Below are 16,343 nucleotides of genomic sequence, written 5' to 3'. Positions count from 1 at the left end.
AGCCCCGGGCCCCGGGCCGCTTTTCCTCCCGCTTACCTCAAGGTGGCCCCGGCCCCGGGGCGGGCCGCTGCCCGCCCACACCGCGGCGGGGACGGGGTCAGGGTGCCGCCGGGCCTCGCCTCCCGCCCGCCCCCGCCATCTTAAACCGCTACGCGCCGGGAGGGGGCGAGGGCGGGGCGCGGCGCCGCCGGCGGGGATGGGGGTGACTGCGGGAGCTTGGACGTGGCTGCTGCGGGCCCCCACCGCCACCGAGCTGCTGCTGGCGGCCCTGTGCTGGCTGGGCTGCTACTGGCTGCTGCGCCGGCCGTGGCCGCCGCCGGGGCTACCGCCGGGCCCGGCGCCCTGGCCGCTGGTGGGCAACTTCGCCTTCGCCCTGCTGCCGCCGCCGCTGCTGAGGAGGTGGGCGGTGGAGGGGCGGGGAGGCGGCCGGGGGTCCCCCGCCTTCTCCCCCCACATTTTCCTCACCGGTCTCACCAAGATGTACGGCAGCGTCTTCCGGCTCTTCGTGGGCAGCCGCCCCTTCATCGTCCTCAACACCTTCGGGGCGGTGCGGGAGGCGCTGGTGCAGAAGGCGGAGGTGTTCAGCGACCGGCCCTCCGTCCCCATCGTCCTCATGATCACCCGCAAGAAGGGTAAGCGCCCGGGGGGGGGGGGGGGGGGGGGGGGGTGGCAGCCGGGCCTGGCGGGGCTGGCTGGGTGCGGGGCTGCCGGGGCGATGCTGGGCGAGAGGATCGAGCGGGAGCCGGTGGCTGCGGTGCCGGCGTTGGGAAGCAGGCGCTGGGAATTGCAAGGCTGGACCATCTGCTCGCATTTTGCTCATCCTGCGTGCCCCGGGCCCAGCCGGTGACAGAAGGCACGCGGGGAGAAGCGCGCCCTGCGGTAGGCGGGCGGGCAGCATCCCTGCGCACCGGGCAGCATCCCTGCGCACCGGCAGCGCGGCGACAGGCCACCGCACGGCCACCAAGATGCCTGGCCCCTTCGCTTCTGTCGACGGGAAGGAATGGTGTTTGAGCAGGGCTTTAAGGAGCAGCTAGTCTGTCAGCTAGCGGCTGATTTCTGATTCCAGCTGTATCAGGAGAGAAGACTGCAAAACGTTTTGGTAGCGGCGTGAAATTGTGCGTGTCCCCAGCCCCTGCCGAGGCAGCGTGCAGGCTCCTGCGGAGGCTGGCAACTGCAGCCTGCGGGTGGGCTGCCCTTGCTGGGATGTTTGCAGGTGCGTTATTCAGCTTGTCAAAAGTTACTGAGCATATTTGAGTGTCTTTCAATAGGTCAAAGGAGAGTTCACTAGATTTTGCAAGAAAAGGGCACAGAGAGGTTAAACACATGGTGGCAGTACCGCAGTTGGAGTTTCTTCATGTTTAGTCTTCAGGTCCCTTACAGACCTTGGTGTTTGTGGAATATTACCTTTCCTTTTTCAGTTTAGGAGGTGTAGCCTAGGAGGCTTGTTAATGTGCTAACTGTATTTTGAATCTTGTTTATCATTGCCCGCCCCCCCCCCCCCCCCCCCCCCCCCCCCGGAGAGCAAGGAAATACTATTAAGTGCTTCAAACTCTCTATCTTCAATTTTTTACACTACCAAAACTACCCCAGTAAAGATAATAGGCAAGCAAGGAACCTAGGTAGTGTTTATTAAAAAGCAATCAGATACTATTGTTGTAATTAGTTTAAAGGATAAAAAAATGATTAATGATACTGGTCTGGGACAGATCTTACTGGTACGTAGTTGTTACCATGTGTGATTTAGTGCGGTACATTTAGCAAAGGCTAAGGGAGGAAAGGGGAAGAGCAATTAGACATTAGATTAATTTTAGCAGTGCTGTAAAACCGTGTGTTCAGGCTTTATCAGTGGTGGATTTCTTTTTCCTTGAAAGCTGTGAATTTTTTATGTTTCTTGTTTTCTGCACACAGTTCTTTGTTAGACTTTTTGAAAACGGTGACACAAGAGTAGCTAGGGCAGTTAGCAGTTTCCACTGGTGGATGCTCCAGGGGAGTTGTAAGTGTCAGGAGCCTGTTGTCTGGAATGTGCTGTGGCCAAGTGCAGGGGCTGTGCCTGCCTGCGTTGCAGCGTGACAGGGACTTTAGGTTGCTTTACATCTAGTTTTATCTGGAATGTCACCATAGCTGCACTCAGGCACGAGGGCTGTTACATGAGGATTGGCCCGATGTCCGTAAAATGTATGTAGCTGTTATGTATCGCTTATGTTAGCTGGCGCAGCAGGTGGAATTGCTGCAGATGTGAGTATTGTAGAATGAACCGCAGGGGTAATGTGTTTTGACTACACAAAGGGAAAAGTCAGTGGATATGGGCAGTGTGGGTCTGCCTGGCCCACACAAGAATGCAAGGAGGTTCTCCCAAAGCTATTGGAAGTCACAGCTGTTCTCAGTGGGCTGTCTTGGTTTAGTGGTGGCATGTAGGAGGTAACTGAACCTCTGCGGTGCTGCATGTGTGGTGCTGGGAAGGCAGTTGCTGTAGAACCGCTGGGGTAAGAGGTGAGCGGTATGTGTTTTCTGAAAGCTTTGTGGGTTTGGGTTTCTTTTTTATGGTGTAGGTACAAGTAAATCTCTAAACTCAGTTTTCAGATATTGTCCATAAGAGCTCTGGGCTAACAAGTATTTCTTTTTTTTGTGTAGTTCATGGAGGAGGTGGATAGGTTACAACACTCAAACTGTAGGTCTCTTTTAATCTTTGATCTGAGAGTCTCCGCTTAGTTTCAGGAGTTCGTGGGTGAGGCTTCACTGCTGCTCAGGGCAGCGACAGTTGCATTCATATGTACTAGGAAAGGAAAAGATAAAAGCAGGATGACTGTGTAACTTCAGGTCTACTTCTCACAACTTGGGTACTACAATGCTGGAGCGTTTTGCGTCAGTAAGTATCCATTTCAATTCCTACATCTTCATTCTGTAAACAAACTACCTGGTCTAAACTTCTGGGGTTATTTTCTTCTAAGCTATGTTTTCTGTTGTAGTTTTGTCTTATACCCAGCAGGTCAGCTCAGGGTAGTTATGGAAGAAAGAAGGGCTTATCTCAGCTGTGTGTGGCTCTATTGTGTGTAAGATGCACATAAAATACTGTTCCCTGGGGAGAGCAAGTAGGGGAATCGGAAATAGCGAACACTGCACTTGTAACAACTGAGTAGCAAAGAAGGGAGGCTCCCTTGGCTGGATGAGAAGTGCACTGAGAGCTTCAAGGAGAAGTCAGTTCTTAGTTGAAGGCTTCTGCACATACACCTGCAGAAAGAGAAATACTAGACTGGAGGGAAAAAGTAGGTTTTGGTATTTTTGTTTTAGTAAAACATTTTTGTTTTCTCTGTGAGAGGTAGGAAAGACTTAATCTCTGGAGTAGATGGAGCTTGAGTAGTCACCTGCCTTTATAGTCCTGCCCAGTGCACACTCAGATGCGGACATTGAGAATACAGAAGTTAAATGTTATTAAATGCTGTGAATTCTGTGTTTGTCGATGTTCCCACTACTGCAGCAATGCTAAAGCAATGAGAAATTTGGAGTGGGAGTTAGCCTTTGCTAGAAGTTGATCCCATAAGGATTTGAATTTTTTCATGTATAAAAATTTTTTCATGTATAAAAAAAACCAAACAACTTTCTGTTTTTCTGTGTGTTTGCTGCTTTGTTGGTTGTATTTAGAGGTTCTCATTATCGGTTCATAGAAATTAGTCCTCTCTAATGAGCATGAAGGCCTGGTTATTCTGGGGTTATGTTGCTTCAGAATTTATTCTACTATCTTCAGGGCGGTTGTTTTGTTTGTTGTTGGGTATGTGTTGTTGTGGGTTTGGGTTTTTTTTTTTAAGAATACAGTTGTCTGTGCTGCGCACATTGACTTTTCAGGTCCTGCAGAGATTTTCTTTGAAAACAGTGAAGTACTATTTGATTATTATTGCCTGGCAGTGAAGTAGTTGTCATTTTTCTTTCTTTTCTATTTTAACTTAGTGCTCATCTTCCTCCTTAATCTGTCTCCTATGTTATTCTTTCCCAATTTGCAAATCAACTATTAGTATTCTGCCGTAGTTTGGGGTTTTGGGACTTCAGAATACATTGTGCCATGCAGCTGTGCCCAGTGCGGATTGCTGGAGAGGCTGTCTGCGTGCACGGAGGTTTGTGGTTGCTGTTGGCCTTCCCATGTGGCTCGGAGAGTATTTTTACATTCAGGACAGTAGGTCTGTTTTCTTTTATGAAGGTATTTGGATCCTAGAACTAGTTTTCCTAATGACAGAAAGGGGAAGAGGTTGTGGATGTGTAGTCTGTTCTGGAGATACTTCTTGTGGGATGGAAATAGTGATAATGTTGTTTTGTTCCAAGAAATGCACATTCTTTTCCACGCCCCAGCCACAAACCTTGAAAACCCAGGCTGGTTCTTGACTAAATGCAGTCCCTAATAAGCCTGGTTTTTCACCTACCCTACCTACTTGAGGACACCAGTGCTACCAGGAAACATTACTTGAGAAAGGGAATCTGCAAAGTTGTTGGTTCTGTTTTTAAAGTGCCAGGGAGTAGACATTTGAATAGATTTCCTAAGGAATGTCTTAATGCAGAGAAGATGAAGTTCAGCTGATTCTCAGCTTCTTCTGACTCTTCGTAATGTTCTGCTTATTTTGTTTAGGGTTTTTGAAACCAGGTCATGTGTTTGTGTTCTTCTTTCTGTTGTTACTACTATGAGTAGATAATGTAATCAGAATATCTGGCTACAAAGATTACCAGCTTTATGTTATGCTGAACTATTTATACCATTGGTATTGCAGGCCCTTCTGGGTAGTTGTTTACAGATCTACGGATTTCTGTTTCTAGCTATAGATTTTTTATTTGTTTATTCTCCTTTTTGCATTAGGAGCTATGAGCATTATGTAATAATAGAAATGTAGGTAATGCTAAGCATTGAAACATGGTGCATCTTTCTATTGTTAATTTCTTATGGCCATTTCTTTCTTTTAATTTTAACATTAAGATTTTCAGTTGACAGAATAATGGATGTTGCTTTTATAAAGTAACTGTTTCATTCCAGAAGAAAACAGATGTGATGTCACTTTACTAAAAGAACAAAAGCACAACTAGCCCGTGTTTTCATGATTTTAGGTTTTCTCAGGTTAACTATGAAGTGCCTTTAGAAATATAAGGTTGTGTATTTTGTTACCCTGATATCTTTGGGGTGGTCTGTTAATTCAACAAAAGAGATGTTTCTGTTTCTAAGTGAGCAATATTTATAATTGAAGCTAAGGGAGTTAATTTAAGTGGTGTTTCATAATGACACAATCATGCAGAGCATGTGCCTGGAGGCATCAAAAGTGTTGAGATGGAAATCCAGCAGGTTTTTGCCAGGTGGCTCTGAATCCATCTTCACCTTCCCAGTTTGTTTGCAGCATGCCTATCCTGTATTCTGATTATAGAATAAAGAAAAACATTGCTTGTAATAGAAGTATGTACACATGCAAAAAGTATTGAGAAGTTTGTTTAAAATGAAGGGGGAAGTGTTTTAATATCTTCTGTTGTGCCTTGCTGAAGTAATTAATGTCTCAGGACGTTGAGGAGGAAAGGCTATAGTTAAGATATGTCCTACAGTAACCGTTCCTATGAAATTGTTATAATTTATAATAAAGCATCTACAGTACCTTTTCTCCATCTATTACTGTCTTGCAAAGACTAATAAAACTCTTGGTGTGACTGTTCCATTCATTTCACTGGTTGGGAAAAGGAAGGACAGGATTTCCCAAAGCTATTATAAAGAACTTTGTGTTCTTCCTTTAGCTCCTAGCCCAGTGCTTGGGACAAACTTGCCATGTGTTGTTTCCCTCTCTTCTGGCTCTTGGGTTGTAGTAACTATTTCTTCTTGAAAACAGAGAATTTTTGTTTCAGACTCTCCCTTTCTCTTCCAGGTGTTATTTTTGCACCTTATGGCCCTGTCTGGAAGCAACAGAGGAAATTTTCCCTCTCAACACTGCGTCATTTTGGAGTGGGAAGACACAGCTTAGAGCCTAAAATCATTGAGGAGCTGAAGTTTATAAAGGAGGAGATGCTGAAGCATGGAAATAATTCATTTAATCCCTTTCCAATCATTCGCAACGCAGTATCCAATGTGATCTGTTCCATGGCCTTTGGCAGGCGTTTTAACTACGAAGATGTTGAGTTCAAGACGATGCTGAAAAACATGGCCCGTGCGCTAGAGCTAAGCGTGAACAGCTATATGATCCTGGTCAATATCTGCCCATGGCTGTACTACCTTCCCTTTGGGCCTTTCCGGGAACTTAGGAAAACAGAATTAGATATTACTGCTTTTCTAAAGAAAATAATTGCACAGCACAGGGATACACTGGATGCAGCAAATCCCAGGGACTTCATTGATATGTACTTCATCCACGCGGAGGAGGAAAAGAACAACAAGGAGAGCAGTTTTAATGAAGACTACCTGTTTTTTATCATTGGTGACCTTTTCATCGCAGGCACAGACACTACTTCCAACACATTACTGTGGTGCCTGCTCTACATGTCTCTCTACCCAGAAGTACAAGGTAAGATTATTTTTGTTTTGCTGTTTTATTCCAGGCTGTAAAGGTCTAGATAGATGTTCAGAGACAGAAGCAAACAGTGACAACAGAGAAGTCATTTTGAATGCAAACAGTACATGTGTATGTGTCATTTAAAAGGTTTATATGTAATCAGACATCTTCTCTCCTGCTCTGCTATGATGATCTCTAGGTTAGTGCTATATGTTAACTATTTAAATGGTCCTTTAGTCTATGCATTTCTTCTGTTTTGGGACAACTTTGTCTTTTTCCAAGCAATTCCAGGAACCTTAGCACATTTCAAAAGCTTTGGCAACTGCGGCACTCCAGGCCTATAGCAGTGATATAAAGTATGTGGGATGTGTAGTGGTAAGGTCTGCTTTTATGCCTCCCTGAGCAGGGAGGTTCTGGAGCCTAGCAGCAGTCTGGGGAAGTGAAACACATTGTAGAAGAAGATCAAATTAGAGACAGCTTAAGCAAATTGGACTTAGAGAAGTCCATGGCACCAGCTGGTCAGTGTCATTGCAAGGCCTCTCTCTCCCGTCAATCTTTAACGGTCATGGCAGTTGGGTAGGTTGATGATAATGAGGGTGGGGAAGACACATAAAGCACATGATCCCAAGGGAGAGGCAGGAGGAACTGTGCTTGTTTGGTGTTAGGGAAAGATGACTGAGGAGAGGGACCTTATGCTGTTTACAGCTAACTGATTGGAAGATGCTAAGAAGATGGAGGCAGTTTCCTCTCAGGTGTGCAGTGAAGGGAGGAGAAGCAGCAGAGACAGTCTACAACAAGAAAATTCTGATCAGATACTAGGAAAATAAAACTCTGTGGGGTATGACCCTGAGAAGTCTGATCTACCCTCAGAGTTGCATTAGGTCAGATGACCTCCAGAGGTTCCTTGCAACCCAAATTATGTGATGGTGCTATGGTCTGGTTCCTGTTTGTGACAGAGTTCTAGAAAATGACTTGTAGATTTTTGTGGGTATAAAAAAATACCAGTGGTGTTGGAGAGGTTACAATATTAAAATAGTACTTGCTAGAGTTGTATTTCAGGACTTCTTAGGATAAATTTCCATCACCTAAGACTTAAAATGAATTTTAGTTAAATATTTTTCTGTATGGAGTCTTGTTACAGTACACGTGGTTGCAAAGCCAGCATTTTCTTTAGTGCTATTTAACAAATTTAGGTGGTTGAATTTGATGAAAATTAAGCAATTAATTAATTTATTAGCAGCTTCTCCTGAAGTTCTACATAGCAACTGATTTCCGCTAGAAAGATTTTTGGGTATATGCCGATTGGAAACCTTGGCGGGATGGACAGATTCTACTTTGGTAATTCTGCCTCAGCTCATAGTAGTGAAACAAGTCCCCAGGAGACCACTCCTTTGCTCAGACTTGTTGCTAACCTGGGATGAAGAAGGGTAAACCTGAAGTTATCTAAGAACAATAAAAATTGGAATACTTTTATCAGGTATTTGAGATTTTGAGGTTTACATGTGCTGCAGCTGCTTTGCAGATAAGCAAATAGATACTTGTTTACAGCACCTATCTCTGAAATAATCTCTTTAAATAGGCCAAGTTCATAGTTTATTGCACAAAGTAAACCAAATTGTTGAGCAACGGTTGCAAAATAGGGCATCAGTCCAGTACATGGGAGAGTCCACCAGGGACAAATGTAAAATAAATTTTGTTGCATAGGCTGATTCTTCTGGTTTTAATGGTTGTGTGTTACCACTGCTTGACTTGATATGCAGTTACATGAATTAGATTATGTTCTAAATAACACAGATGATATCTAGAAGAGGTCTGTGTTTGTGGTGTTGTTTTTTTTTTTTTTAATCCTTTCCCTACTGCCTGGTACTGTCCCGAGTATGTGCTAGTCAGTTTTCTCTCTTCTGACCTCTTAACAGTTTTACTGCCTCTCTGATTTCCCCTCCCCTTATGCTGTGGCTGTTGTCAAACAATATAAATAAGCTCAGTAGTTCAGAGTGTATCACTTAGCTATGCAGTGTGATTCTCTTACTTCTAGTATCCCATTCTTTATGTATCCTGATTGCCTGGGAGTCATGTATGGGCTGCTTTTTTTTTTTTTTTTTTCTTTTCTTGGTAATATGTTTCTCTTATCCCCTAAAGGAAATACCTCAATTGCATAACTTTTAGCCATAGCAAATGTTGCAGACACAGAAAGACAAATGAAGGGCTATCAGTGAGAAAAATGAGAAAGAATGTTATTTGCCTGTGGAAAGCCAGTTTTGCTTTTTACATGGAAAAAGAATCATAGAACAGTTGGGGTTGGAAGGGACCTGAAAGATCATGGGCTTCCACCCCCCCTGCCATGGGCAGGGGGACCTTCTACTAGAGCAGGTTGCTCAGAGCCCCATCCAGCCTGGCCCTGAACACTGCCAGGGATGGGGCATCCACAGCCTGTTCCAGTGTCCAGCCATCCTCACAGTAAACAATTTATTGCTTGTATCTAATCTAGATCAGTCTTCTTTCAGTTTATAAGCCATTCCCCCTGGTCCTATTGCTACATGCCCTTGTAGTAAGTCCCTCTCCAGCTTTCTTGTAGGCCCCCTTTAGGTACTGGAAGGATGCTGTAAGGTTGGGTGTGTGCATGTGTGTGCGTGCGTGCATATAGGGAGGCAGTGGGGAGTATTTGGTTTGGTCTGTTCCCTGACTTGGTTTTGGTCCTTGACTTAAGATGATCTGTGATATTTTTAAATATATTAAATGTAGCGGAGCAGTTCAAATAACATGCTGTTTGCAGAGAACTCTCGAAGTCGATGTTTTTGCAGTTGGTAATGTGAGCAGCACTTTGGCTGCTTTCTGTGTAGTTCCACACATCTTTACAAACTCCAAAGAAATGTTGCTCAGGATAAAACGCTGGTGTGACATTTGGCATGAGACAGTCTCCGTAATTACTTTTTCTATATTGAAAACTTAACTCGTTTAAATTATTGTGGATGTGCATATCTGAGTACAGGGCTATAATGTGTCATTAAAAAAGTAGCAAAACCCCACAAAGCAGGTAGAGAGTTGCGTCATTAGCAAATCTGCTGGTGAGGTATTTTTCACTCTGTTCCTCATATGAGAACTTGTTTTCCTCGCAAATCCAATAGGTGGCAGCAACTGTTCGTTCAACACAGTTGGCAGGGTATTTCTGAATGTTTCTCTGAAAACAGGAAAACTTTTTTGCATTGAGTTTTTATTTAACGTTGAATCGGTGCTAAGGAGAGAAAAGGGCAAAGACTCAAGAGTATCAGCAGCCTGGATTCTGAAGCTTGGACAAGGCAAGCAAGAAACCATAAAATAGTCAGGATATCAAGGGTAAAAAATGAAAACTGACTTATTTTTGATTAAAAGCTAATTTTGAGGTCATGTCTTTCAGGATTGGCTTTTGCTGTGTAGCCATATTCCAAGTTACCTGGAAGAAAAGGCACATGATCCTGTATATGAATGAAGCAAATCTTGTATCTCAGAGAATTCAGTGAAGAGAATTACTTCTATGTTGAGCCTTTAGGGAGAAGAAAGGGGCAAACAAATATCTTGACACTTTGTGCCTCATGTGAATGAGGCAAGAGATAAGCTCATTAACTTCTGGTTTTCTTCTGCAGAAGGCCTGTGTGGGGGAAGGAGCATGTGCTGATTCCTTTTGGGGGAAGTAGGAAATAGCCGAGTTTAGGTTTTGTGAGTAGAAAGTAGGAAGTAGCAAGAACAAGTTAAATGGCTTCAATGCTTGCAGTAACAGCAGCAGAATTCCTACTACAGAATGAAGTATTGAAAGCAGCTCCATGAAAAGCTTTCCTGTCTCCTCACCACCTTTCCTGGTTCTGAGAACTGGATCTCCCCAGGGACAGAGGCCATTTCAGGCACACACTGCTTGCAGTCTCTTTTTGTTCCTTTTTTTTAATGCAGGCCAGAAGCTTGATGTTTTCACCATTCTAATCACTGTGTAGTTAAACTCTTAAACTAAGATTATGAATACATTTGGAACTGGAACAGAACTTCTGTACTTCTCCAGTACCAAAGTGCTAGCAATGTCTGTCATCTCAGTAGCTTTACTCTTGACATCAAGATTGCGCTTGGTTGTTTTATTCTTAACTGAGTCCGTTCTGAAGGCTTACGTTCATGTAGTTATTTCAGCTGGGAATCACGTGCCTTGTAGCCATTTTTGACAAATCTATGTAAACAGTGAAGCATAGGCAAGTGAAATTGAGATGATGTCTTCTCACATACTGTGTATCTTTTATATTTTTTTCTTTTTTCTTGCTCCCTTTGAATAGAGAAGGTTCATGCAGAAATTGAAGCAGTTCTAGGACGTGACAAAGTTCCCTCTCTTACCCACAAGACTCAAATGCCCTTCACAGAGGCAACCATTATGGAAGTGCAGAGGATGACTGCAGTTGTTCCCCTTTCTATTCCTCGAATGGCCTCAGAAACTGCTGGTAAGCATTTATAGAGACTTGATAATACAGCGTTTGTTGTGTGGATGGAGATCTGATGGGACATCTAGTAAGAATTTGCAAAGACTTCATTTATGTATTATACGTATAACCCAGATATGTAAAATGCCATTCGTAGAGAGTAGGCGGCCTTGAGATATGCCTCTATTTGATATGCCTCTATTTAAGCAGCATGTCTGACCTACCATCTAGAGGTGCTCTAATTTAGAGTGGTTTCTTTTCTGGAGGTTCAGCTTGTATTGACTGATGTGCTTAGTGATAGCTGGCAGCTGAGACTCCACCTTTGTACCTGAAACAGCAGAGTTGTTTTTAGCCATCTGACACAAAGGTCTGAAAACACCAAGTTGGAGCAATTGGTTTGCTAACGCTTGAAAGGCTTATACCATTGAGCTCCACCTCTACAGAAAACAATAGTAAATATTTTTCTCCGAGTCGTCTTGTTGGGTGTATGTTTCCATAAACATAGCTGAACACTGGCTACAGTGAGTGGGAGGTAGCAATACTTGGCATTCAAACCCAGTGCTGAACTGATCTGCTTTTTATAACGTTTTAGCTTGCAGGACAGTGAGGGGCAGCAAGCTGAAATGAGACTAGTCGCTTCAAAACCTTTTTGACAACAGTTCAAAACCTATCCCTCTTCCTTACCTTCACTGCGGTGGGGCTCTGTGACAGCACAGGAATGCGAGGAAGCTGGGTAACAGCAGTTTCATACAGCACAGTGCATTCCTAATGATTGCTGCTACCTTTTCCCCATGGGGAGCTGTTGGGTTTCCAGCTTCACTGGCCTGCACGATTCTGACTCAAGCAGGCTAGCAGAGATCCCCTTTGCCTTAAGTTCTTCCTACTTTTGCAGCCTGCAGCTAGGGATCTGTATAATTTTTTTGTGACATTTTGTAGTCGTTTTCTTAATAGTATAAGTCTCCTGTGTTTACTTCTAGTAATTGTGAGGTACTCTGTCTCTGTGCTTTTGTTTAAAGTGCTCCAGGGATATACTATTCCTAAGGGCAGTGTGATCGTGCCCAACTTGTGGTCAGTACACAGAGATCCTAAAATTTGGGAGAAACCAGATGAATTCCAACCATCAAGATTTCTGGATGAAAACGGCCAGCTAATTAAGAAAGAGGCGTTCATTCCTTTCGGAATGGGTAAGATATCCACGTGCAGTCAGTAGCTGGTCAGGGGGCTGGTGGTGTTTCAAGTGTAGAGCCTTGAAGGAGTGAGATGTGGAAGTTGCACATAGGATCAACTGCAGAGCTTGTTTTATTATTAGAGTTGGTGACTTGCAAAACGGGGTGTGTTCCTGAAGTCTCCAGTTGCCAGGCAGGAAGGAGAAATCATGAATTGTGCTGAGAATACTTTTGCTGTTGATGTAAATGCTGTTAGTATGAAGTAGTAGTAGTACAGCTGAGAAAGGCTTAGACTCAAATAGGGAAGACCAAAGCTTTGGAGTTCATAGCTTAATAGTAACTTGAGCTTTTCTGTTTGTGCTGTGCTAGCATAGGAATTGCATGCGTGTTAACAAATGGATCAATAGTACAAAACCAGTAATATGTCTCTTCTAACTGTTCTTCAGGTAAACGTGTGTGCATGGGAGAGCAGCTGGCAAAAATGGAGCTGTTCTTAATTTTTGCAAGTCTAATGCAGAGTTTTACCTTTTTGTACCCTGAAAATGCTGCACAACCATCTATGGAGGGAAGGTTTGGTCTAACGTTAGCTCCATGTCCATTCAATATAATAGCTTTGAAGAAATGATATGGCACCAAAAAAGATTAAACAAAGAAATACTGCGCTTTAAAATGTAGCTTTATTTTGTTTCCAGCTTATTTTGTTACTTTCCAGAAAAACACCAACTGCATAGGCTTTCATAGTCAGTGAAAATGATCCATTTACACTTCTGGAAAGAGAAGATTTTTTTTTTTGGTCAGCTGTTGCATTCCACTAATGAACAGACAGCATAGTTCACAATTTGATATTAAAATTTGCTGGACATAACCCCTCTGTCTATAAGCTATTACTGTCAGTTTGTCAAATGTTAATTATGGGAGAATGGTCCAAAACATCTGTTAATGCTTTAGAAAACAGTAATTGTTATTTTGGTAAAAGCAGTATGTAAACACATAATTTACCAAATGACTGAAGGATATCATCTAATGCCAAAAGGATTAATAAATGAGAGGGTATTAGTATTTTCTGTGTAAAGAAACATAACTGAGCTTAAATAATGACAGATACTTCTGGAAAGTGACTAAATGACACTTCTTGTATCCTTGAAGGATTTTGTCTTGTGAGTAACTCATAGGTGTAGATTGGATTCAGTCTGGATTCCTGGATCCAAACATTCTTGACTGTCAGGGCTCACTATAAACAAGCAGGTACCAACTCTGAAAACCTAGGCTTGGAGGCCAAATAAATCCTTGGATATACCATGTTCTTAACATGAAAGGAGTGTGCAGCATCTGGATGCAGATGTTTTATGTCAGAATAGAAATGAAAGCAGATTTCCCTAACAAGAAACAGCAGAAGTCTGTTCTCTCTGGTGCCAAACAGATACTCAAGGTGACATCTGTGCTACCGCTTTGCATTCACCGTTTCCCCCACATCAGCCATGGCTGCAGTGTGGATGAGACCAACAAGCCCACTCATTGGGGGAAACTCTATGTGCATAATCCTGAAGCGGGGGATTGAACTCGGGTTTTTCATTTGCAGGTAGTGTGGACAGTACTGCCACAGCCTGTTTGGCTTTGGGAACTCGAGGCTTACTTCAAATATGGCATCAATATGGCGCTACAGATGTAGGCCTTATACATTTAGGCATGGAACATGGGTAACCTGACAAACTCGACGTTTGAGTATAAAGGTTTTATCTTTTTATCTTCCATATGGAGTAAAAAGATCTGTAGTTCATACAGTATCAGTACCTTACTTTTCTCACGTGCAAAATGTTAGTGCTGTTTACCCCTTTCAAGCCAATTGCCAAGGAAACCTATTGTTACGTGTTTCAGAAGGGGGCACTCAGTCTTGCCTTTTATTTGAAAGTTCTCTCAAACATTGAAAGCAATCTTTTGGGGGACATGTAGCAATTTAACCTTTAAATAATTGTCCTTAAACAGCCTTAAATCTCTATACACCTTTTGATCTAGCAGAATTTCATACTGTGTGAAATAAGTACATATGTACTCTTTTAAGGACTTTTTTTTTTTTTTTTACCTCCCTCATTGGAGATCTGGAGAATACTAGCAGTCTTCCTAACATCCAATTTACAAGACTGGAATGTGTAATTGACTGTAGAGTGGAATTGGGTATTCCACAACAGAAACTAAACATCAATTGTGAAAGAACAGTCAACTCTTCAGCTTTATATTAACCTCTGGTTGGGTCACTTTTTAACTTGAAGTTTTAAAAGCCAGGTAGTACCTAGCAAAGACTTGCAAGACAGTTATTTTGGATTTAGATTGAGGTTTTCTGTTACCTGTTTTGAATAACAGAGTGACTTAATTTCTGAATTATGTATTTGGTTGGTCAGACCATGTTGTTTGTGTGAGAACTTCCAGTTCTTATATAGGCTAACTTTTGACTTTATAGGCTGCCCCATGCTCATGTTAAATTTTTCCTTTGTATGAAATTTTTGAAAACCCCATAGCACAATAAGAAGTTGAGTTTAATAGCAATGCTAGTAAACTTGCACTAAAAGCTGAGTATTAGAGTAATAAGCACTTATTTCTTTAACTTTGTATTTTCCAATGAATAAATAGATTCTGGAGAGTTGGGATTTTTGTCTGGAAATCCTTGAAATGGTATATGCTTAATTGCAAAAGTAAAATTAAGTGCTGATAATATTTATCTTTCTGTTGAAATGTCTCTTTAAGCAACATAATATTGGTGTGTGGCTGATCACGTATGTGAAATACCTGTCCTTTTAATCAATGAGGACACATTTGAAAAGAACTTCAGACAAATTCCAAAGAAGACACAATTCACTTAATACCCTAGTATGTGAATTTTACATATTTGTCCTTGTTTTGCCTGCTGGGTTTAGTTAAAATGTCACCTTTGAAAACTATCCTTCAAAAATTACCCTTCTACAAACAGTACTGCGAGAATGCGGTTTTTGGTGATGCCTATAATCAAACGTTGCATGATGCGACAAGCTAAAAATACTGATGTGGAGGTGCAACCATGTCAGCGTCTGCCAGAATGCAAGATGCAGTTGGAACTGACAATAAAGACCTGCCTTTCATGCCTTCCAGATGCACTGAAATTTTCACAGGATGCTGTGAAAGTAACTAAACATAAGCATAAAAGCAACAAAATGTTTGTGGTTTTAAAAGTGTGTTACCATCTTTGGTAAGTAAAGTGGTAGCAGATTTGGTTTGTCTTTTTAAATGTATCCTTCCCCTCCCCTTTTTTTAGCAGAGGAAGCATCTCAAATGCCTTATTGAAAAATGTGTGTTTATATAAGTAGATGTTTTTTTCTGAATGCTGAAAATATCCTTATTTCTAAAAATTACTTCAGAATTTGCTTCAGTGTAATTTTATTTTTAATAAAGTAATTCCCAAGTAAGTGCTTGACAGCTTGGCATAGTCATTTTAATGAGTTCCACTTGTTGGCTAAGCTGGTGGTGTGCGGTGTTTTGCATCTTACAAAGAAAGCTTTTGAGTGAGAAGATGTTACAAAATATTTTTGGATGAGGAGTAAGGAGGTGGAGGAATAAAGTGAGATTGGGAAAATGCAATGCCAGGCATGTCATGATCAAAAGATGGAAAGAGCATGTTTTAGAAACACTGTTACTCAGAATAACAGGGGAGGGGAGGGATGAGGAAGATAAAAAGGACGAATGACTTGTCTCTAAGAGGAGATGTGCGGTCTGAGGAGGAATGAGGTGGGAAAGCAAGTCGCGGGCAGAGTCAAGGTGTATTTGTTGGACTCCTGGTATAGAGGGGGTCAGCGTGGAGGGCAGAGAGGAGGGGGGTGCCCAGGGAGACCCTGGGGTGGGGGGCAGAGAGATGGGGCCTCTGGCCTGGAGGGGGCCCAGGGAGAGGCAGGAGAACCTTTGCACGCAGGAGGGGAGTGCTGAGCAGGAGGCAACTGAGGTGCTTGCAGGGAAGGAGTGGGTGTGAGCGGCCGTGCGTGTGGGGGAGCAGCAGCTGTATGTGGAAATCCTGCTTCTTGCATCCTGGTGGCTCAGGATAAGTTACAAAGCAGGTATGTTTATTGCGGCACCAGGTGCAAGGGGGATCGCTCCTCCTAACTTGCACACTTAGTTGTACTCACAATAGGTATTTATACAGTGAAGTTGGTTAGTTCTGCCTAAAGTCTACACCCACTTATTATTGGTTAGTTGCTTTCTCGCTTCAATGTAAAGGTACAGTTCAT

At 42.8% G+C, this 16,343-nt stretch overlaps 1 protein-coding gene across 1 annotated transcript; it reads left to right on the top strand.

Moving 5' to 3' along the window:
• Positions 1 to 152: 152 nt before the first annotated feature.
• Positions 153 to 15,538, top strand: LOC102050655 (cytochrome P450 2U1). Its single transcript, XM_055696065.1, has 5 exons — positions 153 to 632; positions 5,880 to 6,512; positions 10,790 to 10,951; positions 11,947 to 12,114; positions 12,543 to 15,538. Exons 1-5 carry the CDS (start codon positions 197 to 199, stop codon positions 12,719 to 12,721), a joined length of 1,578 nt encoding a protein of 525 aa, XP_055552040.1. The 5' UTR covers positions 153 to 196; the 3' UTR covers positions 12,722 to 15,538.
• The last annotated feature ends 805 nt before the right edge of the window (positions 15,539 to 16,343 follow it).

This window comes from Falco cherrug, chromosome 1 (assembly GCF_023634085.1).
Source record: "Falco cherrug isolate bFalChe1 chromosome 1, bFalChe1.pri, whole genome shotgun sequence".
Lineage (NCBI taxonomy): Eukaryota > Metazoa > Chordata > Aves > Falconiformes > Falconidae > Falco > Falco cherrug.
Note: the sequence above shows the minus strand (reverse complement) of the source record. Positions and strands in the feature narration are given on the sequence as shown.